The 24,800-nt window shown below is 39.2% G+C and overlaps 1 protein-coding gene across 1 annotated transcript in view; it reads left to right on the forward strand.

Moving 5' to 3' along the window:
- Positions 1-24,800, forward strand: part of FBN1 (fibrillin 1) — a 257,123-nt gene that overhangs the window by 15,015 nt on the left and 217,308 nt on the right. The window contains exons 3-4 of the mRNA XM_043473020.1: positions 17,869-17,951; positions 20,683-20,781. Of these exons, the coding sequence (XP_043328955.1) occupies positions 17,869-17,951; positions 20,683-20,781 (182 nt within the window). The remainder of the gene's footprint in view (positions 1-17,868; positions 17,952-20,682; positions 20,782-24,800) is intronic.

Raw genomic sequence — 24,800 nt, forward strand, 5'->3', positions numbered from 1 at the left:
AAGTAGTTCAGTGCCCAAGAAAACCCACTCCCTGGGCTGTTATTTTCACAAGGGTGATTAAGTCATTTGTTCTGAACTTTAGCTTTATTGAGTAGCTGCATATGTGAGATTCACAGAAACATTTTGGTTAGTTCTTGCCTGTTACTTAAGATGGTAAACATGTTGGAATTGGACTGTTGTTAGCTTTTATTGGTAGTCCACATCCCACTCAAGAATGTTGAGTTACATAACAGGTAAAAATGGTTCTTATATGAAGGGAAAAAAATAAAGCAGAAGTGTGGTGTTGTGATGTATAGAAGAGTAGGGCTACAGGAAGATCTAGGCCAGATGCTGCTGCAAAGTTGTTGTTTTCTAACCTGTAATATGGAAAATTTCAAATATATGCAAAACTAGAATACTACAGTGAAGCTCCAATTTCAGTAGTTATCAATGAATGGCCATTCTTATTATATCTACTTCTTTTCCCTGCCACAGATTATTTTAAAGTAAATCCCTGAAAAATAATTAGTCACCATTTCAATATGCATCTGTAAATGATAAGGACTCTTTAAGAAACAAACATCATATTACTATCATTTTCAAATTAGCATTAATTGAAAATATTATCAAATATCCAGTACTTGATATTATTTTTATGTTTGGTAATATTGTATAAATTTGATTAAAGTTAAGTGAGATTGCTCAGTCGTGTCCGACTCTTTGCGACCCCAGGGACTGTAACCTACCAGGCTCCTCCATCCGTGGGATTCTCCAGGCAAGAATACTGGAGTGGGTTACCATTTTCTTCTCCAGGAGATCTTCCCAACCCAGGGATCAAACCCGGGTCTCCTGCATTCCAGGCAGACACTTTAGCATCTGAGCCACCAGGGAAGCTCCCTGATTAGATTATAAACTTTATTTTTTATAGTTCATTCAAATCAGGATCCAAATTAAGTCCATCTTTTAAGAGTAATTGGTTGATAAATCTCTTAAATATTTTTAAATATATACATTGGCCCTCTTGTCATTTTTTCTTGAAATTTATTTTGATAAATCTCTTAAATATTTTTAAATATATAGATTGACCCTCTTGTCATTTTTTCTTGTAATTTATTGAAGAAATGGATTCATGTTATATATCACTTCTAAAAAACTGAATTCAGAAGCAAAGAGAAGAGTGGTGGTTTCTCAGGGCTTGAGGGTAGGGGAAATGGGGAAATACTGGTCAGAGGGTTCATGCTTCTAGTTATAAGGTGAACAAGTTTTGAGGATCAAAGGTACAACATGATGAGTATCGCTAATAATGTTGTATTATAGGCTTGCAAGTTGCTAAGAGAGATCTGAAATGTTCTCACCACACACACACACACACGCATACGCACACACACACGTATACACAAAATAGTAATTATGTAACCAAGTGGAGCTAATACTTTGGTGGTGATCATTTTGTAGTGTATAAACGTATCAAATTGTCATATACTATACTTTACAATATTATCTGTCAATCCTATCTAATAAAGCTGGGGGAGAACAAGAAACTGGTTCACATTCTGTAGAGCAGTGGCACTTACAAAGCCTGACCATTAGCTGCTTGTTCTCAGTCTGTGATGAGATGAAAATCATGTGCCAGTAAATGCAGTGTGTCATTGAGCACACGTTTAGCTGAGCTGTTATTTCTTTTTCATAGCAAGGCTTTCTAGATGAAGGAAGCAGTGAGATGGTTTACATTCCAGCTTAAGTTCCTTATCTCATTATAAATTAGTAATATATAGTGTGTGGACTAGCACTGGTCAGTCCTTGGACCATACTTGGAGCGCAGAGCTTCAGGGTTTCTTCCAGTCTATTGATGACTGCATCCCAGGGCTGGTGGTGCTCACTGTGTTCTTCTGTCCTCTGTTGTTATGACTTGCTAGTTAGAGCTAGGAACTAGATTCAACTCGGAATCAACTTTTTGGCAAGAAGACTTTGTAAGTGATGTTTGTACTTCCATTCAAAGGTATTTTCTTGTCTGCTAGCCTCTCTTTTTGTTCTGTTAGCTGCCATTGATGATCATTGTCTAGGTCTGTTAATTTATTAGGATAGAAGAATGGCAATATTTGAATTCTGTCCTTTCATATTTGTTTATTAGCACTGGAAAGTTTTATGTCTAGTTTTGAACTTACACTCAATGCCTCACACCCAGCGATGTCTGCAATGCTGCCAGACATGCTTTTTCTGCACTTGTCTAAACTGACCCATGAACTTTGAGGGTTGTAGAAGAATTATTTAATATCTAATGCTGAGGCATAGCAGTGATGAGGTCTAACACTGTGGAAAATTTACAAAGAAGGAACCAAGCATTTGAGAGGGCAGACAAGGAAAGATATAATTCTGCAGGGGCCCATTCCTTTCTCTTCTGCCCATGATTTTTTGAGCAAGTGAAGACGGAGACTCTCAATGTGATATTTTTGTTTATAGTAGGAGTTTCAGGCAAGGGATTATAAAAAGTTGGTGAGATTTTGAACTATGAGTGGATAGAAGAAGACGTTTGCAGATATTTTAACATTCACAAGTGAATGTTTTTACCCTCATTTCTTTCATTGCTTTTCCAGGAACACTCTTTTTATTTAAGAAATAGGCACTTTTAATTATACTTATTGTAGTAATCATTTTACCATTTATTTAAGTCATATAATTAAGCACCTTGAGCTTATTCAGTGTTATGTGTCCATTAGTAAGCTTAGTCACTTCAGTCATGTCTGACTCTTTGTGACCCCACAGACTGTAGCCCGCCAGGTTCCTCTGTCCGTGGGATTTCCCAGGCAGGAATACTGGAGTGGGTAGCCATGCCCTCCTCCAGAGGATCTTCCTGACCCAGGGATTGAACCCGCATCTCTTATGTCTTGCATTGGCAGGAGGGTTCTTTACCACTAGTGCTGCCTGGGACGTATGTCAATTACATCTCAGTAAAACTGGGAAAAACAATCAAAAAGAAATAGGAGCTAATATAGCTTTAGTGAGTCAAATGAAACATTCTGTAAAGCACTGGTATATCCAGATCCCCTTGGGAAAGGTATGCAGGGAGAAGAACTGCCCCAGTGGCTTCATCCTGAGTGTTTGTGGGGGACTGTGTGTGTACGTGTGCTCGTGCTAACATTCAGGTTGTCCTTCCTGTGTTTTATGTCAGTGAAAGATGCACACCATTCTTTGAGGTCTGACGTGTTTCTACTGCTTGGTGTCAAACTCCCTGGGAAACTGATAGACTTTTTAAGAACGGAAGCTTTGTCATTGGGAGCTGCTACAGAGGAGATTTGGAAACTGCTTCCCTGGTGGCTCAGAGTGTAAAGAATCTGCCTGCAATGCAGGAGACTCGGGGGTTTGATCCCTGGGTCGGGAAGATCCCCTGGAGAAGGAAATGGCCAATATTCTTGCTGGAGAATTCCCTGGAAGAGGAGCTTAGCAGGCTACAGTCCATGGGGTTGCAAAGAGCTGGACACGTCTGAGCAACTGATTCTTACTCTTACTAGGAAAGGAGGTAGAATGGGTGGATGTGCCAGCGTCTGTTCCTTCTCAGAGGTTGTCACTATGTGGAAGCATTGCCTAGTATTTAGTGCCCATTCTTCTTAGTGATGAAACACGAAGACCGTCGCCTTCCTCAGAGCCCACAAAGTATTGAGAACACAGTGCTGGCATCACTTGGGCTGAGTGGGATGTTTTTTCGATTGGATTTCAGGGTAGAGCTGTGCTGGTGTTTGGGATGGGAGTTGCTTCTTTCTCTATGTGATGGACAGTGTGCTGGCAGCCTCTGAATTAGGTCATAGAGACATGAATCTGGAGGGATTTTTAGAAGATCACTTGGGTCACCCTGGCGTTTGTGCAGCTTATTGTCTTCCTAAGATGGGTCAGTTAGTTGCCTGCCTGACCTGATAGTTTTGCTTGAAGCTACTTTTCAAAAGACAAGCCGTACCCATGTTCAGCGTATACATAAAGCACATTCCAATGGCAGCTAGGAGTAGGTGTTGAATTATCTGCATTTTGAGTCTCTACATTGCTCCCCACCCACCCACTCCCCTAAACACCGAGCGTGTTAAGAGCTGAGAGATTTTTTTTTTAACCAGGGTGAACAGGGCAGGATATTCACCATGTAGAAACTTTCATAAACAAAAGTACTGGTCTGTAGGAGTGAATGTTCCCAAGCAGTGTTCCTTTTATCATTGCTTTTCTTTTCCGGTGTACTTTGTGAGGTGTGTCTTAAAATTTTTGGTTATGCAGACTTCAGAAAATAAAATCAGAGCATGCAAAAAAATTATACACAAATGAGATTATATAAAGGAACACAGTCTCTCTGGGGTATTTATGGAAACATCTTTCTAATCTCTAATCTAAAATCTTTAGTAATAGCCTTGGAATGTTTTATTAATAAATTCTTTTGGGTTTTAATTAGTAATTTATGACATGTTTCCATTGGGTAGCCTTTGAACTATTATTTCACTTCTCTGAATTTCAGTTTCCTCATCTGAAAATGAGCACAGCAAATCATATTCTTGATAGAATTTAAGGGAAGAGTCACACAATCATTTTGTAAATTACAAAGCTCTCTAAAAGTTGTTCATTATTATTTTTATTCTACATTGTGACTTCATATGGACTAGATAAATTCAAGGTTCAGTCAAATTCCCTTAAATTTTAATCAGGCTATTTTTATTCAAAAAATTTCCAGATAACTAATTTTTTAGAAGTAAATGCTTACAACTTGCTTAAACTACAAAGTTAAAAAAAAAATTGTCAAGCTCTTGATTCCTAATTTGTGAATTGTTAATTCTATGGAATAATCTCAACCACAACATGCCATTAACTGACTTCTTTTAGAAACAAACTCTATCAATGATATATTTCCCCCCCCTTTTTTTTTCGGTTGCTTAGCAACACTCTTGTCTCTGTTCTGATGATAAGAGTTGGTAAAAAATGATTTTAAAAGATCCATTGCCTGTTGACTCTTATGGAATAGAGTTTGAGATAGAAGCCCTTCAAAGCTTTTGAAGCTGTAAAATATTTTCAAATGATCCATCTGAAAGAAGGAAAAATTTTACTGTCATACTCCATGAATTCCATTTATGTGGGTCTTTTGATTTTTCATTTTAATTTTTTAAAATTAAAAAGTGGATGGAAAACATTGATTTCTTACTAGAAATTGTGTTTTTCATTCCTTTATTTTATTATTTGGTTTCTTAGAAACATATTTATCATTTCATCAAATTAAATTCTCACCACTCTGACAGAATTCTAACTTAGATTTCTTAGTTGGAAGTACATGTGAAATCCTAAGCCTTCATTTACCGTTTAAGATGCAGGTATTGTGCTAGGTGCTAGGGCTGTATAGATAAATCTGCATTTTCTATCTTTAAAGGGCTCACATTCTATATAAAAGAGAGGGTAATTACTCAGTTCCAGGGAGTCTGAAATGCTCAAATAACCTGAGTACAAGAGCAAAGCCATTCAAAAATGACCTGTTTCCTTGCTTCATTTGGAAGCCACTCTTTCTAGAAATGGCTCACTGAACCTTTGGTCTGTGAACTAGCCCTGGATCCTGATTTTACATCATAGTTGCTGGTGAGGTGGGATCTTCTGCTTTGTAAAATAATGCAGGTACATTGAGAATTAGAATATCCAATCACTCCTCAGTTTTTAAGTTCCTGATTTATGGACTTAAGGATATCTCGTACTGGCCCTAATGGGCTCCTGCTAGGGGTGGGAGGTGGCCCTGGGCCTGGGGCTGGGCAGCCTTCCAGCCTGGCTGCCCTCTCAGGATTGCGTGGAGTGGCCTGAGTTTAAGGTGGTTGGTGCTCACAGCTCACTGGGCAGCTGGCTGAAGCTGCAGGGACCATGGGTTTGAGTGGCCAAGTTTCCCTCTGGTTGCCTGCCGTGGAATGTGTTTTCCCATAGAAACAACATTTTAAGTCTGTGGTCAGGTTCCCAGACCAGCCTACAATAGCCCATTTAGCTGATAATGTGGCCGAGAGACTGCTATTTGACTAGCCCGGGGACCAAACCACCACCTATTAACATTGTTTCTATTGGAAAAGCCTGTCCAAGTTCTAAATACCAATATAGAAATGACATTTTGGAACCCTACCTGTTTGTCAGCTGGGAGCTGCCAGTCCTCAGAACTGGAGAGTTGAATCACTCTGCCCTCCCGGCTGCTGAAGGACGCCATTCTTTCCCCTCAGCCTGATCCCATTGGCTGGCTTTCCTGTCTTTTCCTGGGGCTGCCAGGACATTCAGAAGATATTATCTCCTTGGACAGAGCTCTCTGTTTGAGAACTTCTGGGAAGTGGTGAGAATCGTGGTTTCAATCCCTTATTTCTTCTGTGGGTGGTAAAGAGGTGGGAAGGGACCAGTTGGCCCTTGGGGGCGGTGAATTCCGTAGGGCCATCCTGGGCCTGCCTGTTCTGGATCACCTGCTTACTTTACTTGTTTGCATTTCAATCATTTCTAGAATTTTGCCCACCCTTTAGAAAAGTACAGTGTGGCTTTGGCTTGGGTAAATGGAGCAAATATCCCAGTCTAAGAAAATAACCACGCTCGTCTTGAACTCATAGGTAAATCCAAGGGATTGCTGGGTTCTGGGAAACAGTTCTTCAGAAGCAGCATGAGTTTATGTGATACCATTGGTTAAATCCTTGTAGAGGCCGGAGAGATGCAATTTTGAGGCACATTATTGTTGTTTGTTTTTTATTTTTTTCCTGTTTTGAAGAAACCCATCCTCATCCTTATAGGATTGAAGAGTAATTTCAACTTCATAAACAAATACACCTCTCCCCATGTTTAGATGAGAGTTCCTTTTATACTCACAACCAGTGGTGTGATGCCAGCGGGCAAGATACAGATCCCTTGCCTTGGAGAGAAATAGGTTTAGTGCAAGTTTACCATGACAGAAAGCTAGTCAAACCATTACCTTTAGAAGTTTTGGGGGGTCACATGGGTGATTTAGTGAACTGTGCAGACTTGTGTGTTCCCAGGATTGTGTAATCCACAGTTCTAGACATAGAAAGTGCCCTGTGTGGTCAGTAGGATCAGGACTTGCCACACACATCCATGTGCTTCTGGTTTTCATGGGTCAATGTCTGGTTTCCTATTCCAGTGCACCCTGTGGCTTTAAATTCTCCCTCTTTTAAAACTTTTTTTTTCCCCAAAGTAAAGCACAGACTTGCACATGTTCCAGTTCAGTTCTCAGTTTAGTCACTCACTCACGTCCAACTCTTTGCGACCCCATGGACTGCAGCATGCCAGGGTTCCCTGTCCATCACCAACTCTTGGAGCTCACTCAAACTCATGTCCATTGAGTCAGTGATGCCATCCAAACATCTCATCCTGTGTCATCCCCTTCTCCTCCTGCCTTCAGTCTTTCCTAGCATTAGGGTCTTTTCCAATGAGTCCTCTCTCCGCATCAGGTGGCCGAAGTATTGTAGTTTCAGCTTCAGCATCAGTCCTTCCAGTGAACACTCAGGACTGATTTCCTTTAGGATGGACTGGTTTGATCTCCTTGCAGTCCAAGGGACTTTCAAGAGTCTTCTCCAACACCACAGTTCAAAAGCATCAATTCTTCAGCGCTCAGCTTTCTTTATAGTCCAACTCTTACATCTAGGCATGACTACTGGGAAAACCGTAGCTTTGACTAGATGGACCTTTGTTGGCAAAGTACTGTCTCTGCTTTTTAATATGCTGTCTAGGTTTGTTATAGCTTTTCTTCCAAGGAGCAAGCGCTTTTTAATTTCATGGCTGTCGTCACCATCTGCAGTAATTTAGGAGCCCCCAAAAATTAAGTCTCTCACTGTTTCCATTGTTTCCTCATCTATTTGCCATGAAGTGATGGACCAGATGCCACGATCTTAGTTCTCTGAATGCCAAGTTTTAAGCCAGCGTTTTCACTCTCCTTTTACTTTCATCAAGAGGTTCGTTAGTTCCTCTTTACTGTCTGCCACTTAGGTAGTGCCATGTGTGTATCTGAGGTTATTGATATTTCTCCTGGAAATCTTGATTCCAGCTTGTGCTTCATCCAGACTGGCATTTCACATAATGTACTCTGCATATAAGTTAATTAAGCAGGGTGACAACATACAGCCTTGACATACTCCTTTCCCGATTTGGAACCAATCTGTTTTTCCATGTGCAGTTCTATCTGTTGCTTCTTGACCTGCATACAGATTTTCCAGGAGGCAGGTAAGGTGGTCTGGTATTCCCATCTCTAAGAATTTTCCACAGTTTGTTGTGATCCACATAGTCAAAAGCTTTGGTGTAGCCTATAAAGCGGAAGTAGATGTTTTTCTGAAATTCTCTTGCTTTTGCGATGATGCAACGGGTGTTGGCAATTTGATCTCTGGTTCCTCTGCCTTTTCTAAATCCAGCTTGAACATCTGCAAGTTCTCAGTTCACATACTGTTCAAGCCTGGCTTTGAGAATTTTGGGGGTTACTTTGCCACCATGTGAGATGAGTGCATTTGTGTGGTAGTTTGAACATTCTTTGGCATTGCCTTTCTTTGGGATTGGAATGAAAATTGACCTTTTCCAGTCCTGTGGCCACTGCTGAGTTTTCCAAATTTGTTGGCATATTGAGTGCAGCACTTTCACAGCATCATCTTTTAGGATTTGAAATAGCTCAGCTGGAATTCTATTACCTCTACTAGCTTTGTTTATGGTGATGCTTCCTAAGGCCCACTTGACTTCTCATTCCAGGAGCTGGTTCTAGGTGAGTGATCACACCATCATGGTTATCTGGGTCATGAAGATCTTTTTTGTATAGTTTTTCTGTGTATTCTTGCCACCTCTTCTTAATATCTTCTGTTTCTGTTAGGTCCATACCATTTCTGTCCTTATTGTGCCCATCTTTGCATGAAATATTCCTTTGGTATCTCTAATTTTCTTGAAGAGATCTCTCGTCTTTCCCATTCTGTTATTTTCCTCTGTTTCTTTGCATTGATCACTGAGGAATGCTTTCTTATCTCTCCTTACTATTCTTTGGAACTCTGCATTCAGATGCTTATATCTTTACTTTTATCCTTCGCGTTCAGTTTTTCTTCTTTTCTCAGCTATTTGTAAGGCCCCCTCAGACAGCCATTTTGCCTTTTTGCATTTTTTTTTTCCCTTGGGGAGGTCTTGATCACTGCCTTCTGTACAATGTCTGGAACCTCTGTCCATAGTTCTTCAGGCAGTCTATGAGATCTAATACCTTGAATCTATTTGTCACTTCCACTGTATAATTGTAAGGGATTTGATTTAGGTCATACCTGAATGGTCTAGTGGTTTTCCCATTTCAGTCACCTATAAAAGATTGCAACAGGATTTAAATTGGCTGCCACTCCAAAATGATCTCCCGGATTTGGGGAACTGCCTTAGCAACTCGGTTTCCTTAGCTGAGAAAGGCTGAAGGGGTGTGTGTGTGTGTCTGTGTGTGTGCCCTTGATATGGCAACCTAAATTCTTTGGCTTTCAGGTTCTTGGGCTATTGCTTTGGATCAACAGAAAATTTCTACAAAACACAACTTAGGGCGTACATAAAATGAAACTGTGGAAGCCTCATCCTCTCTGTGCTGCTGCTGCAAACAGAAGAGGGAGGGAAAAGCCTCCATTCTAGCAGTGCATCCAGAGGAACCTCTCCACGCTACCTGCTGAGTTCTGTGATGCTCGTCTTTAGGAATTGACCACAAGTGCTGGCCCCATCAAGTGACTTTGATCAGACACAACAATCTGCCATGAGAGAGTACACTTCAAACTTTTGCTGAGTCGAGTCACCTTTGGGATTTATGGTTTTCTTTTGCTAAAGAAATAAGTAAAATCAGATATTTATATATGAGTGTTTTCTCTACATTGATTTTATATTTTCTTGAAGGAAATGTATTGATGCCTGAGTTATAAACATTGATAACTTCACTGATTAGAATAAATTAATGATCAGAATATCAGCAAAATGGCCAAGCCATGAAACCATTATGCATTACTATTTAACTGTCTGCGAGTGTTAGTCACTCAGTTTTGTTCGACTCTTTGCAACGGCACAGACTGTAGCCTGCCAGGCTCCTCTGTCCATGGACTTCTCCAGGCAAGAATACTGGACTGGGTTGTCATGCCCTTCTCCAGGGGATCTTCCCAACCCAGGGATCAAACTCAGGTCTCCCACATTGCAGGCAGATTCTTTATTATCTGAACCACTAGGGAAGCCCATTTAACTGTCTGTAACCATTTAAATAGGCATGGAATATTCTTCTCTTAAGTAGATTAATTTATAAAAAGTAGTTCTCACTATGAGACAGTTTTCTGTGTTGGCCTTGTTTACAGCTGGCCTGTTTATGACACTGAAGAGATGGTATTAATCTCTGTTAATTATGATTTGTACTTACTGAGGCATTTAGTCAGTGTTATCTTGTGTGCTTCTGAACAGACTCCAAAATGTTCCTGGCATAACAAGCATTGTTTCTCTGTTTAAAGAACTGTTAGACTGGGATTAGAGGGCCTAGGGGTGGGTTTCACAGATAAGAATCTGAACATAAAATTATTTGAAGTATATAATTGCAATATAACATATGTAGGTTTTTGAGAAGTGTGTCTGGAATTGTTGTTGGTAGGTTGAAACATGATGGGATTAATCAAGGAAAAGAGATTAGTGTTATGAGGGGAGATGGAATTACACACTAAACGGGAAAGGTCGGAGAGCTTTAGAGTGTGAAAGGAGAGTTTAGAGTGTGTGTGTGTGTGTGTGTGTGTGTGTGTGTGTGTGTGTGTGTGTGTTGGGGGAGGGGCTTGTACATGAGTGACAGCTGAGTCACTGAAGAGGAGGAGGAGAGCAGGACTGTAGAAGTTGGTGGCGCTGAAAGGTATCTGAAGCTAACAGTGAGATGTTTAACATTTTATGGTGATTAAAGGTCTATCTCTGAATCACAGGAGAATAGAATTAGACATGGTGAATATGAAAAGATGCTTAGCAACTAATGAGAACCTACTGTATAGCTCAGGAAACTCTAGACAATGCTCTGTGGTGACCTAAAAGGGAAGGAAGTCTAACTGCAGTACAATATAGTAAGGCAACTGTACTCCAATAAAAATTAATTTAAAAAAGAAGCAGCTTAGCCACATTGTCCTAATGGAGCAGAGAGGAACTAGGAAGCCAGGAAAAAGGAATGTGATATTAGTCCAACAGTGAAACACTAGGATTTGGACAAGGGATTTACTAATGGGGTTAGAGGATTTGAGAGTAATTTCAACAGTGGGATGAAATAAAACTAGTGACCCCTCTTAGGAACTGGGAAACATCAAATCATAACTCAGATAGTCCCCTTCCAAGCTTACCTCGGGTGATGAGGCTAAATGCTCTTGTTCTGAGCCTCCTCAGACAGACCTAGATGTCTGTGTTTTACCTGTCATATTGGCATGCTTTGCATACTTGTCTCTCTTCTTTCAAGAGCAAAGACTCTTATCTTAGTCATCTTTGAGGGAATGTAACAGTTTATTTATAATTGCATGGTAACAATATTATTGTTATTTTACTTTTAAATAAACTTTAAAAGTTCTAATAAATTTTAGAACAGTTTTAAATTTACAAGGAAAAAAACACAAAACAGGAGGATAATACCAAGAGCTCCTATAAACCCTGGACACAAATTTCTCTGCTGTTAGCCTCCTATACTAGTTTGATACATTTATGACAATTAACCGAACCAATATTGATACATTTTTGTTAACTAAAGTCCATTTTTTATTCAGATTAATTTATTTTTTAACTGTCCTTTTTAATGTTCAAAATCCCATCCAGGATGCCACATTACATTTAGTTTTCATGTCCTCCTAGGTTGTGACAGTTTCTCAGACTCCTTGTTTGTGGTGACTGTGACAGTTTTGAGGACATATTGGTCAGGAATTTTGTAGATTATCCCTCAGTTAGGATTTCTTGGGAAAAGAAGTCACAGTGCCCAGCCCATGCTTAAGGAGTAGCGAGTTATGCTTCACCTTTTTGAAGGCAGAGTATCTACATAAATTATTTGGAGTTTATTAGCACAAGAGACTTTGCTCTTTTCTTGCCTTTATTTATTCAATCATTTATTTATCAATCTTGACTCATAGACATTTCTTTTATACTTTGGATTATAATCCAATACTACTTTTGTTATTCTGCTACTTAAATGTTTCTAGCTTTGGCCACTGGGAGCTCTTCATTTGGCTCCTGTATCCCTGACATATGCTTATCATTGTGAGTTCTGTTTCTTTGTTTGGCAGTTACCTTCTACTTTTTATTGCCACGTGATACTCCAGACTCACCTTGCATACTTCTTGCCTAGTCCTCGAGTCAGCCATGTTTCCCAGGAGCCCGGGTTCCTTTTATTGGAGAGTGGTATTAGAAACCATGATCTTGGTGTTAAGTATGCTTCTCTTAGTCACTTTTATTTCTTATCTAACAAGGGGCCTAACACATAATAGATTGTCACTGAATATGGTTGAATGGCTTTGTGCTTGTCTACATTTGCCTTGTAGACAAGGCGATTATTCGTATGCCTTTTTGTGTGCTTGGTAGTGAATTTACTGGGTATACTAGAAGATGAGTTATGTGATCTTGGATATCTTGTTGCTGTTGTTGTTGCTAAGTCTTTGTGACCCCGTGGACTGCAGCACACCAGGCTTCCCTCCCTGTCCTTCATTTTCTCCTGTCTCTTGGAATCTGCTCAAATTCATGTCCATTGAGTCAGTGATGCCATCCAACCATCTCATCCTCTGTCAGTTGAAGGTAGTAACAGACCATTTCATTCTAGAGGCCCTGACAGTAGAAATTTAGAGAGAGAGAGAGAGGGAGAGAAAGGACAGGAAGGAAGGAGGGAAAAGAAGCGAAGGGAGGGAAGCCTTGAGAAACAGACAGACACTGGCTTTGGAGGAGAGGATAATGGAGTTACTAATCTAACAGAGATGGGAGAAAGCAAGAAGAGGATAAAGCTCCTGCAAACCAGAATACGAATGGTTCATCTTCCTGTTCCTTTTGAAATCATTTTCATTCAGAAAAATTGTATGTGGTAGGTTAGAGAGGCTAGCTGGCTGGCTTAAGTCTTCCACCGAGAAAACCAGGATTGTCTGTGTCCCAGCCAGTGTTGATCCAGACAATCCAGAAATACATCCCTGGGTCTGGAGAGCCTGGCTGATGCTTGCGGAGGCCATAGAAGACATTTTCATTGCTGGGGTTTGAAGTTTCATTACTCGATTTGTTGTGACTGGCAGGCGGGTTGGAATGGTCACATGTAGTATTCAGATCACTGCTGTGACCTCTGCCTTCGGCTAAGAAGAGAGCCAGAATAAAATAAATAAAATAAGGGTGGAGCAGTTGCAAAGTTTACTGAAGCAGTGGAGTCATTTATGAGATAGCACAGATGGTTTTTCTTTTTACCTTGATAAAATTTGTCGAAGTACTCATAAAATAATAATGTGTGGTTCCACAGTGTATATAACTCATTTGCATATTATAGTTTTTTCATGTTTTTTCATCTCATTTTTGATAAAGTTGTAATTATTTTTAAACTCTGAAACTGGACTGTTAGGATGTCTACCTTGAGGCGTGTTACATGGGCACCTTTTGTCATGTGGTGGCATATGCTTTTTGATGCGTCTCCATACTAATGCCCAAGAGGACTAAATTGTAATTTTTGTCCCTGAAGATCAAAGAAGCCAGCAGGGTCCATATCATTAACCTTTACTTAATGCTTTTTATTCTGTTTGTCCAAAGTTTTATCACTTCACATCTGAGAAACTCATGCATATAAAATAAGAGTCCCTTGAATTTGTCTTTATTACCCCAGTCTTGTCTGAAAAAGACTTTGCATTTGGGATAGGAAACAGAAAGGCTATCTTGGCTATAAGAGGCCAGACTCGCAGAAGTGGGTTCTGGCTTAGGAATGTGGACACACTGCAGACATCTCACACAGAGGCAATTCTTGCAATGATGTGGTCAGACGTGGTAGAGCCCAGCTGTTTGCTCCATTGAGAGGGGCTTTAGCTAGCCCACACAATCTCTGAGAGCTGTGTCTGAACTGGATCCAAATATCCAGCCTGTGGAGGCTCACCCCTCCCCTAGAGTGACTGGAGTTGGGTTGTTGCAGGGCTAACATTCAGAGCAACTGGTAAGAAAAGTTATAAAGAGTAATTCAAAAAAATGTAATGTATAGCAGTAAAGTGGAATAGAAGCATATCCGTCCCACCATAAACTATTAAGAATCAGGTAAAACAGTTTATGTTTGTCTTTGGTCAGTTGATGGACATTTTGTGATATTTTTAATCTATGCCACCATCAATGCTGCTGAGTGAATATCATCTTGTCACCTAAATACATCTTTGCCTTAAGACAGTGTGCTCTAAAATAAGATTTCCTGGGTTCAAATCCCCATTCTCTACTTCTAAGCTATGGGACTTTAGCTAGCTAGATTCTTTATCCTTCCTAAGACATAGTTTCCTTACTATTAAAATAGTAATAATAGAATTTTCCTCAGAGAGTTTCTATGATGATGAAATAATGTATCTTTAGCACTTGGTATATCTTTTCTCTTTGAATTTTACCTTTAAGTTGCTGAAGGCTACTGCCACTTGCATGGAGCTCTAACTCTGACTCTTTTTTTAATGATGGGTTGGTGGGTATATCTGATGAAGTACAAAGGAAGAGGTATGAATGCTACACTTTTATTTACACAAAAAAGTAACTTCATTAATGATTTATCTTCTTCGTTAATGATTTTTTTTGTGCTGAAACCTGAGAGTAAAATCTTTTAGAATGGAAATAATCCAACATGTCTACTTTAGACTTCAAATATCTTAGTGCTTTCCAACTTAAATAAGACATTAATTTCTAGAATTAAACCTGTTTTTGTTTTTTTTTCTGTGTGTAAGCAGAATAAGTGTCATCCAGTTAGTTTGCAGTTCTCAAGACCAAAGTCAGCAGAGGAGAAAACTTATATCTTTCTAATACTTTGTATTAAGCCACAAGACATAGTAGTATTTCATGTTGTTGAAGAACAAATGGTAACAAGACAAAGCAATTGTCATTTGATGATATTGGTTGAAGTTAAATAATATATTATCTATTTTTTTTATATTACCTATTAAAAAGGACAAAGTTATTAAACTCCAAAAAGTCAGAGCATGAAAACAAATCATAATTCAACACAATATAGAATTTTAAGAAATGCAATGAAATGAAAATGTGATAACTAATGAAAGGGAACTATGAATGCTTCATTCTAATGAAGCAGGAAGTACCGTGTTTATGAGATAAGAAGTTCATACTTTGAAAGTAAAATTGTTGTTTTAAATGAAAGATGATGATCAAAGTATAACAGGACATATTTTTAAAATGAATAGTTATAGATGGGTATTAATTGAGAAAGCAAAAGAACTTTCTACTTCCCCAGATCTTCATTTCCTGAGGCAACCAGTCTTAACCATTTCTTTTTAGTTCTTCTCATATTTATCCTCTTGACACCATGTACTGTGTTTGTACTTAGGTGTCTATATTTAAACAGTACATATTGGCTTCTTGCCGTGAAAGATGGGGACATAACTCACTTGGATCTATACTTTTACTCTCTCTTCTCTTTCCCATTTTTAAAATAATTATTGAATGACTTTTAGTTATGTGTATTTAAAAAAAAATTAGGTTCTTAAACCTCTATTTCCTGAATCAATTGCTTTATTTCTCTCCACACTTTTCTTTCCAACTTGTTTCTTGATTTATGACACGTGACGGTTTAAAACATTTACCTTTTGTTTTGTAACCATTGTAAATTGTAATGTCTTCCATGTTTTGTCTGTAGGTTGATTCTAAACATTGAAGGAACAATAAAGAATGTCTATTACTGTGATTTTTCAAATACCTTGGAAAATCTTTTGAATATCTTGCTTTGTAGGACTGATTTTGTACTTTTTTTTATCTACCTTTGTTTTTTTTCTTTTTAAACCCTGTTGTATGTGTTTACTCCATAAATACATTCATTCTTGTCAGATGATATGTCCTGGTTTTTTGAAAAACATAGTTACTCTGAGTATAGGACATCCTACAAAAGGCTCAGGGATTCTCTGAAGCTCTTGCAGGGTTTGGTTTGGAGTTGCATTGCATCCAGTGGAGTTATTGGTGGGGAAGGTTTGAGGTGGTTGACTTTGGCCTGGATTGTCTTTTTAGATCAAAAGAACTTTTATGAAGTTTGTTCTCCTGCCCCAGCTGTCTATCCTATCCCTTCCTCTCACTCCCTTTTCCAAGATTATGAGTTGCCCTCGGAAGTTCTGGGCACTCTGAACTGAAGTTTAGGGCACTACGTTGTCGCAGGAGGGACAGAGAGTGGAGAGCATCTGGCTTGGAATTCTTGGTAAAGTTTCTCTCCCTTGCTTAATCTCTTATGGTTCCTTTGGCTGAACAGCTAATTTAGATCAGAAAATAATTCCACCACCATGCTGCTGCGGCTGTGTGTTTTCATTGTCCTTTTCATTTATAAGCTTTTCATGTTCATTATTTCATCTGATATACACACATATGATGTGGACACATTCCATTATCCCAGTTGGAGAGAAATAAACTAAAGCTCAGAGAGTTCCTAACACCAGGCACATATTAAGCCTCTATCCAGTAATTTTCTGTCTAGCATTGGAAGAGCCCTGGCTATTCTACCCTGGCTAGGTATGGATTTAGGGCAGTCTCCTTGTCTCCTCCATCCTTTTTCTTCTTTCTCTTTCAGATGTCAGCATCAGTTGGTTTGAAGTATGCATTTTTCCCTGTAGGATGTTCCAGGTTCTCTGGGGCTGTAAACGGAGTTCAAGACAGGCCAAAGACTTGGGCTCATTTTCTAATCCTGCATTTGGTTAAAGTGGTGAATTTAGGAAGAATGCAGGAGTGTTCTGTGCAAATATAGTGAGAATATGTGAGTACACCCCAACAGAAAATGCATTTTAGGTCTGCAATTGTTTTTAAAGGCTTATACTTACGGGACTATAGTATTTATACCAGCAAGGCTTGGGATAGCTGCTATTTTGTGAAATCGATTCTAAAACCTTTGATCTGCCTTATCAGCCCCTCAACTTGAAGAACTGGCGTCAATTTTTAGGCCCTCAGCTGTGACCGAGTGAAATGAATGGTTTCTTTTGGGTGTTTGTGTTATATCCTCTGCCTTAGTTTCCAGTGTAAAATTTGCTAGATCTTTACCCAGTTTTTCCCTTAAAGTGTTAAATATGGATCATCTGGATCCTGAATGCATGGCTTTGTTCCAAAACATGTGATGAACTGTCTGTAAACAAGAAATCCAGAGTGACATGGACTTTATTTTCCTGTAACTGTTGGTATCAACTATGTTTGTAAACTTTGGCTAAAGAAATATTTACATGTTTTGGCTTTTATTTTTTTCTGACTAATGTCAGAGTTTGCATTCCTATAATTCTGGTGAAAGGAAGAATGTGGTCACATTTTAGAGGGTAGATTGGTCATAGGGAAAAATACACACTATTTCAATGAGTGAAAAGATAAGACCTCACATTCAGTAGACTTTATGATGACTTTTCTTAACTAGATTGGTAAATGTATTGTTCAAACTAGACTTGTATAACACCATAAATTTTTATATCTGTGCATTGTCATAGAAGGAACTGCATTTTGTTTCTATGGTTTTTATTTTCCTGATGCTCTGTGTACATAGGTGATATTAAGCATACCCTTATTGGTATCATTATGTTAAAATGTGCCCAACTACTAAGCCAGCATTGAGTCCCATGAGCTTACTGTTTTTGTCTGCAAAGATTCATACTGTTCTAATTCAGGAATTTTTTCCTTTAATTTAGTGACATATTCTTTTTTGAAAAAAAAATATGGAGTTATCATGATTGAATTTTGTTTCTGTTTTTGTTTCAGACCCAATGTCTGTGGATCACGTTATAATGCTTACTGTTGCCCTGGATGGAAGACTTTACCTGGTGGAAATCAGTGTATTGTCCGTAAGTAATAGGCAATCCATTATTTTTCATCGTTTTCTTTTGTTTTGGTTGCATGGTGATTCTTAGTATTCTGTCCTATGTAACGACATACCATTAATATGTTTATAGCAGAGCCTTCCAGCTCTAAGATTTTCCTACTTCTTCTGAATCCAGCTTGGGAATATATTAACTCAGTTAAGCCACTGTTAATACTTTAATTCAGTGACTTTCTTTAGAATGTTTCTGAGATAGAGGGAATAGAGCCATAGGGATACCTTGATTAAGGTTTCAGGTCATTGCATCCATTATTCCTGGCCATGTAGCCTATGTCATCACTTTGATGGGGTTTTTAAAAAAAAGTTTATCATTGCTGCCTTCCTTATTGTAATTTCTGTGTTGGCCACCTACAAGCCTACCCAAACCTTGCATGTTGAATTTGGGTGATGGAGGCTAAAAGGAAACCTAACTCTTAGACAAAGAGGAGAGGAAGCAGATAGAGCATCATATGAAAATGAGTGAAAAGACTGGGGGAGGAACTCTGATGGTACCAGAGATTCCTGTATTGATTCTGTTTCTGTGGCAAAGCTCAGATGCTCGTATCCCACAAACGTTGTGTGACAAGTCACATGCCGGACAAGGTGGTGTTTAATACTAAGAGATACTAACTCAGATTAGTTATGACATCGGTCCTCCATGAATTTTTACAGTCATCACACCTGTGAAATAATTTTCAGTTTTTGGAAAAATCCATTAGTATAATAGGGAAATTTAGAGCTGAGAAGCCATTAAGGAATCATGTTATCCCCCTTCGCATTTGGCCAAAAATGATCCATGGAGAAGAAGAGATTATTTCAATCAGCATTCTCTTGGTGACCTGAAAAAGTAAATTCCCTTCCCAGTTCTTGATTTTGACTAAAAAAACTTATTCATTTGGCACATTGTGGTTTATGTCAAAATCAAAACTGACTAAGAGAGGAATGTAATGGTTTTTGGAGTTTTCTAAATGAACTTAAAAACAAAACACTTTCCCTAGTGTTCTGTGGAATCTCTGAGAAATGCTACCTTCAAGTATTTAAATAAATGTTTGTTGAGCCCTTTGACAGCTTATTTCCTAATAGTTTTCAATCTCCATCCTAGGGCTCTTCTGACATTCTGATGCACTTTCTATCAAGGGCATTATTTTTGGCCTTGCATATTTCATTTACTTCTTGCAAGTTTGTACAGGAGTTTGATGGAAAGAATCAAGTCTATGAGTATAGAAGAGTAGTGACCAAATCTTGGTCTTTTGATAAACATAAACCATTTGCCATTTGAACTTATTCTTCAGTCCAGTTAGCAGAGCATTTGGTACTAGTTTGATATTAGTCTCTGGGTGACTTGAAGATGTTAATAGTTCTCTAAAAGATGAATGGCTTCCTGACTGTAGAATCAGTACTATTAAGTGGATTCACACTTCCCTCAGACTGTTGATGTAGTTCACAAGAGGACTAAATGTGTAGGATATAAGTTACTCTGTAGATCAGATGTTCTCAGCTGGCAGGATCTGAACCAGGAAGCAGTCTGAGCCAGGCATGGTATTTTTTATAAAGATTACTAAATTTTAAGCATTTACAATAAAATAGGCTACCAAGAATACTGCTACAAGTTTTATATCACTAACTCTAAGTTAGTGTAAAAACAGAATGTGTATGTGTATGAGTTGCTAAGTCATGTTTGACTCTTGAGACCCCATGGACTGTAGCCCACCAGGCTCCTCTGTCCATGGGATTTTCCAGGCAAGAATACTGTAGTGGATTGCCATCTCTTTCTCCAGGGGAATCTTCCGGACCCAGGAATCAAACCCAGGTCTCCTGTATTGCAGGCGGATTCCTGCATGGCAGGCAGATTCTTTACCCGCTGAGCTACAGGAAGCCCCATACATACATACATACATACATACATACATACATATATATATGTATATGGGCTTCTCTGGTGGCTCAGTGGCAAAGAATCCTCCTGCCAATGCAAGAGACACAGGAGAAGCAGGTTTGATCCCTGGGTTGAGAAGATCCCCTGGAGGAGGAAACAACAACTCACTCCAGTATTCTTGTTTGGGAAATCCCATGGACAGAGAAGGCTGGCAAGCTACAGTTCATGGGCTCACAAAGAGTTGGAGACTACTTAGCTACTGAACAACATATATGTGTCTGTATGTATATGCAGGAATATATATACAAACACACAAATATATATATATGTGTGTGTGTGTATATGTGTGTGTGTGTGTATATATATATATATATATAGTGAGAGAAAAAGAGAGAGAGAGAGAAGGAAATGGCAACCCACTCCAGTATTCTTGCCTGGGAAATCGCATGGGCCGAGGAACCTGAAGGTCTACAGTCCATGGGGTCACAAAAAGTTGGACCATGACTGAACGACTAAACAACAGCAGTGCAGGATTTTTGTTTGTTTGGTTTTCCTTTTATAGACTATCCTGGGCTTATTGACAGATAGTGAGCTGTGGAATAAGTAAAGAGAGGCTAGAGAACCACTCATATGGATTAGGGAGCTTCCCAGTCTTAGATTCTATTTAGTCCAATAGCTTTGTTTTATAAATGAGTAGACCTGAGGCCTGAGGTCACACAGGTCATGATAGCAAAGTCAACAGGGAACTTGACAGTCCACGTTTCCTCACCTGAGGACTGGGGCTCTGTGAATCACTGTGCTCTGAAGCCATGTGCTAACAGACCTCTGCTTTTATTCACAGCCATTTGCCGGCATTCCTGTGGGGATGGATTTTGTTCAAGGCCAAATATGTGCACTTGCCCATCTGGTCAGATAGCTCCTTCCTGTGGCTCCAGATCCAGTGAGTATAACATGTCATTATATATAATATTATTTTATGTGGTTATGCCCTATTTTCTCCTAAATTTGATTTTGGCTTTTCTCTTGCCTGCAATACACTTTTTTTTTTTTTCACTAGAACATCTGCCTTCTCTGCTCTGCTCAAAATACTTGGAATGGCTCCCCTCAGTCTGGCCTCCCATTTCCCTTCTTCACTTTTTATAGAGAAATTACCTGTGGGACATAGTTACCATGAATAATATAAAGATTGTGGCCTCCTTCTGTGTAGGTGTCATCTTTTTTATCTTTGTATCTCCAATGTAAACACCATAAAAGATACTCAATGACATGATCGTTTAATGTATATTTTTGACTCAAGAAAACTAGGCATTCTTCCTTGTGGTACTGAAGGAGGAATCTGATTAAACACTTTTTACAACTTGAGATCCTGGCCTTTTGCAAGAGGACAATGTTAGGAGTCATCATGGCAGTTTATTGGGGATGATTTATCATGAAGCACAAACATATTTTGCCTTTTAGAATTTTACCACTTTGTTCATTCTGTGATGCCAAGGAAATAGCCACAGTTCATTATTCAGAGACTTTGCCAGCTTATTCTGTTGTTTTTGTTTTTAAATATGGGTGCTCAGCAGTGAATTAGGGGAAATGTGGGGGTTGGGAAGGAGATGAGTCATTGGTTGTTAAAAAATGAAGTTCATATCTATATAAACAGCCCCTCAACATCTTGACCATTACCAAGGCAAAAATCTTAGGTTCCTTTTCCACTTCCAATTTCTGGTGAGAAAATACACTTCCCTTACAGCATATTCTGGTTTTGACATGGTTTTGAGAGTATTGTGGAATATTGTGAGCTTCCCAGGTGGTGCTAATGATAAAGAACCCACCTGCCAATGCAGGAGATGTAAGAGATGCAGGTTCGATCCCTGGGTCAGGAAGATCCCCTGGAGAAGGGCATGGCAACCCACTCCAGTATTCTTGCCTGAAGAATCCCATGGACAGAGGAGCTTGACGGACTATAGTCCATAGGGTCACAGAGTCGACACAACTGAAGCAACATAGCATGCGTGCATGCATTGTAGAATAAGTACATTCTCTGTTGTCGATTGCAAGTAGAGACTTGAGCATGATCGAGATCCTGTACCTGTTAAGGGTCCTAACATTTAACTGTGGTTCTCATGAACCAACTAACAGAATGGGGCCAATAGTGCAGGGTAGCAGACCTTCTTGGTGCCCACTCACATACCTTGGCATTCATGGGTTACACAAAAAACTCTTGTCTTTAGAGCTCTGTAACATTTTTCTGGCCAGGGAGCATGCATGGCAAGCTGGAAAGGCTGAGGGGATTAATTAGAAGCACCTCTTAACCAGTGACAAATGGAAAGTGTTGGATTAAAGCCTGTGCTTCCTTGCCTCTCATTTTGCTTAACTATGAGGTGTGTTATGTACTGTCTTCTAAAGTTCCCTAGTGGGATGGAGCCCAAGATGCCCATGTAGGAACAGGCTTGAGAATGTACTTCATTAATTTCCTTCTGTTACCTGTCTCACTTTTCCAGTCTCTTTACCAGTGTTTCCTGAAATTACTTCTAAAAGAAACCACTGACATTTGAGTTATTGTCTCAGAATTTGCTTCTGGTGGAAACCAAATGGAGACAGATGAGGACTGAATACAGACAGTTATAGGTTGGGATAGAAATTCTCTTGTGGGCTGGGGCTCATTTGCTTATTGCAATGAGTTTAGCATGTTTTTTTTTTTTTGCTATTTTTTTAACTTTTTATTTTGTATTGAGGTATAGTTGATTAACAATGTTGTGAGAGTTTCAGGTGAACAGCAAAGGGTAGAATGTTCTTTCTTGATCTCAGCTTGGTTTTGAATGTGTGTCCTCCAAGGAACAGGAGGTTAATTCCATATATCAGGAGCACTTGAGCTGGAGGAGTAGCAGGAGGCAGGGTGCTCAGTTGGCAGCACTTTGGGGAACATGCTGGATGTCTCCACCTCGATCAGGATGATGACCTCCAGGCTGCCTCTGAGGAGTGAGAGCCTCAGGTGGGGAAGGAGACTACATAGCAAGTTGGGAGTAGAACCATCCCTCAGATTGGTCCTTCAACCAGCCACCAACACACCGCTCCACAAGGGGGAGGAAGTACAGTCAGGTAGCAAACTGGATAGCCAGCTGGAAAGGTCTTCAATGATAGTGTGAGCTGCTGATGATTTAGTCAAGCAAAAATCACGAGATGTCGAGAAAAGAGGTTAATAAGATCAGAGTGAAAAGCCGTGGTTGTAGTAGATTTCAAGCTAGCAGCGATGTGGGAGGAGTACAGTGGTAAGGTCCTGTGGGCCAGATTAGGGTAGAGGCTGAAGTCCAAGACTTGTGCGCGGTAATCTTTGAGGAGGTTTGGGTCTGTCTGTGGTGCTTGTTCACTGGACAAAATCCCCAAGTACTTTGTGGATGAGAATGAAGTGAGGGGGAGGACACGGTTTCATGAGGGTTTTTGAGGCATTTGGAGCCTTTAAAATCATTGGCTTGGACTCTACCTGAACTAATAACGTCCAGACATCTTGCACAACTAAAGTTGGCAGAATGTTTTATTAATAAGTAAAGGGTAGCTGAGGAATGATCAGAATTCATTTCTGATCTTTTTAAATGATGTTCTAGGAAACAGCTCTGCCATCCTATAGAACTTCCTGCCCATGGTGTGGTAGACAAATGTGGGTAGGTCACTTTGCTAGCTCTCCCGGTAATAGAAGGATAATCTAACTCCGTGAAATGTTTGCGTTCACAACTTGCGGTTCTGGTAAGAAGGAATAACTTTAGGTCATTTTACCAATATTTCTGAGAAACTGTATACTTGTTATGTGATGGAGTCAAGGAGATCCAGGTGAGTTGTAGGACCTCTGAGGCTTTAGCCTTCCTACTTGAAAATATAAAGAATGAAAGGAAGGTTTTTCTTTCAGGTTGTTTCCAACTTGTGTCCTGTGACTTTTAAAATAGGAAATGATCTCTTAGTGACCTGAATGAAAGATTGCATTTCCAGAAAGTCCAAACTGCCAGCCAGCAATTCCTTTGGACACCAGGAAGTCGTGGCTTCCCTTAACCTATTGGGAGTCTTGCCACCGGTCGTTGAGGCACCAGGGCAAAAAGAAGATTGGCTAGACAGGCTCAGAACAGTGGATTTTCTGGACTTTAATTCTAGGTATATTAGGACTGCTCTCTACTCTCTCAGTCTCTGAGGCCAGAGATGGATCCTGGGCAATTCTAATTCTCATAAAGACCTGTCATGGGCAATCCATGAATTTTATCACACTCTCGTTAAATATATATAAGTACAATGGGTAAGTAAAATAGATAAAGTGTATAAAATAGATATATAAAATAAATAATATAGATATATAAATAAAATGTATTATCTTTTAAAATAGTATACAGTATATTTTTATAAAAGGTGTTCCCTAAATTTCATATTTTAGAATTTTGAGTTGAATTTATGCTCATTCTATTTTATTCTTTATGTTTCTTAAAAGGATTGAAAAAATTAAGCTTACTACTTTGAGTTAATTGTAGATTCACATTCAATTGTAAAATGTACTTCTTAGCGATCCTGAGTGTCTTTTACCCAGTTTTCCTCATGTTAATATCTTGTGATACTATAATACAATCTCACAACCAGGCTATTGACATAGATACAGTCAAGTTACAGAATACACGTTGCTATCACCACCAGAATTCTTCATATTTCTCTCATATCCGTTTCCTCCTGCATCCTCCTTTACCCTGGCAACCACTAATCTGTTCTCCATTTCTATAATTTTGTCATTTCAAGAATGTTATGTAGATGGAATCCCATAATATATAACCTTTGGGAATTTTCTTTTTCACTCAGCATAATTCTCTGGGAATTCATCTTATTGTGGTGGTTCTGTGTATCAGTACTTTGTTCCCTTCTATTTCTGAGTAGTATTACATGCTATGAATGTAAGGTTTGTTTAGCCACTCACCCATTGAAAGATATCTGAGTTACTTC

Source organism: Cervus canadensis, chromosome 6 (genome assembly GCF_019320065.1).
Source record: "Cervus canadensis isolate Bull #8, Minnesota chromosome 6, ASM1932006v1, whole genome shotgun sequence".
NCBI lineage: Eukaryota > Metazoa > Chordata > Mammalia > Artiodactyla > Cervidae > Cervus > Cervus canadensis.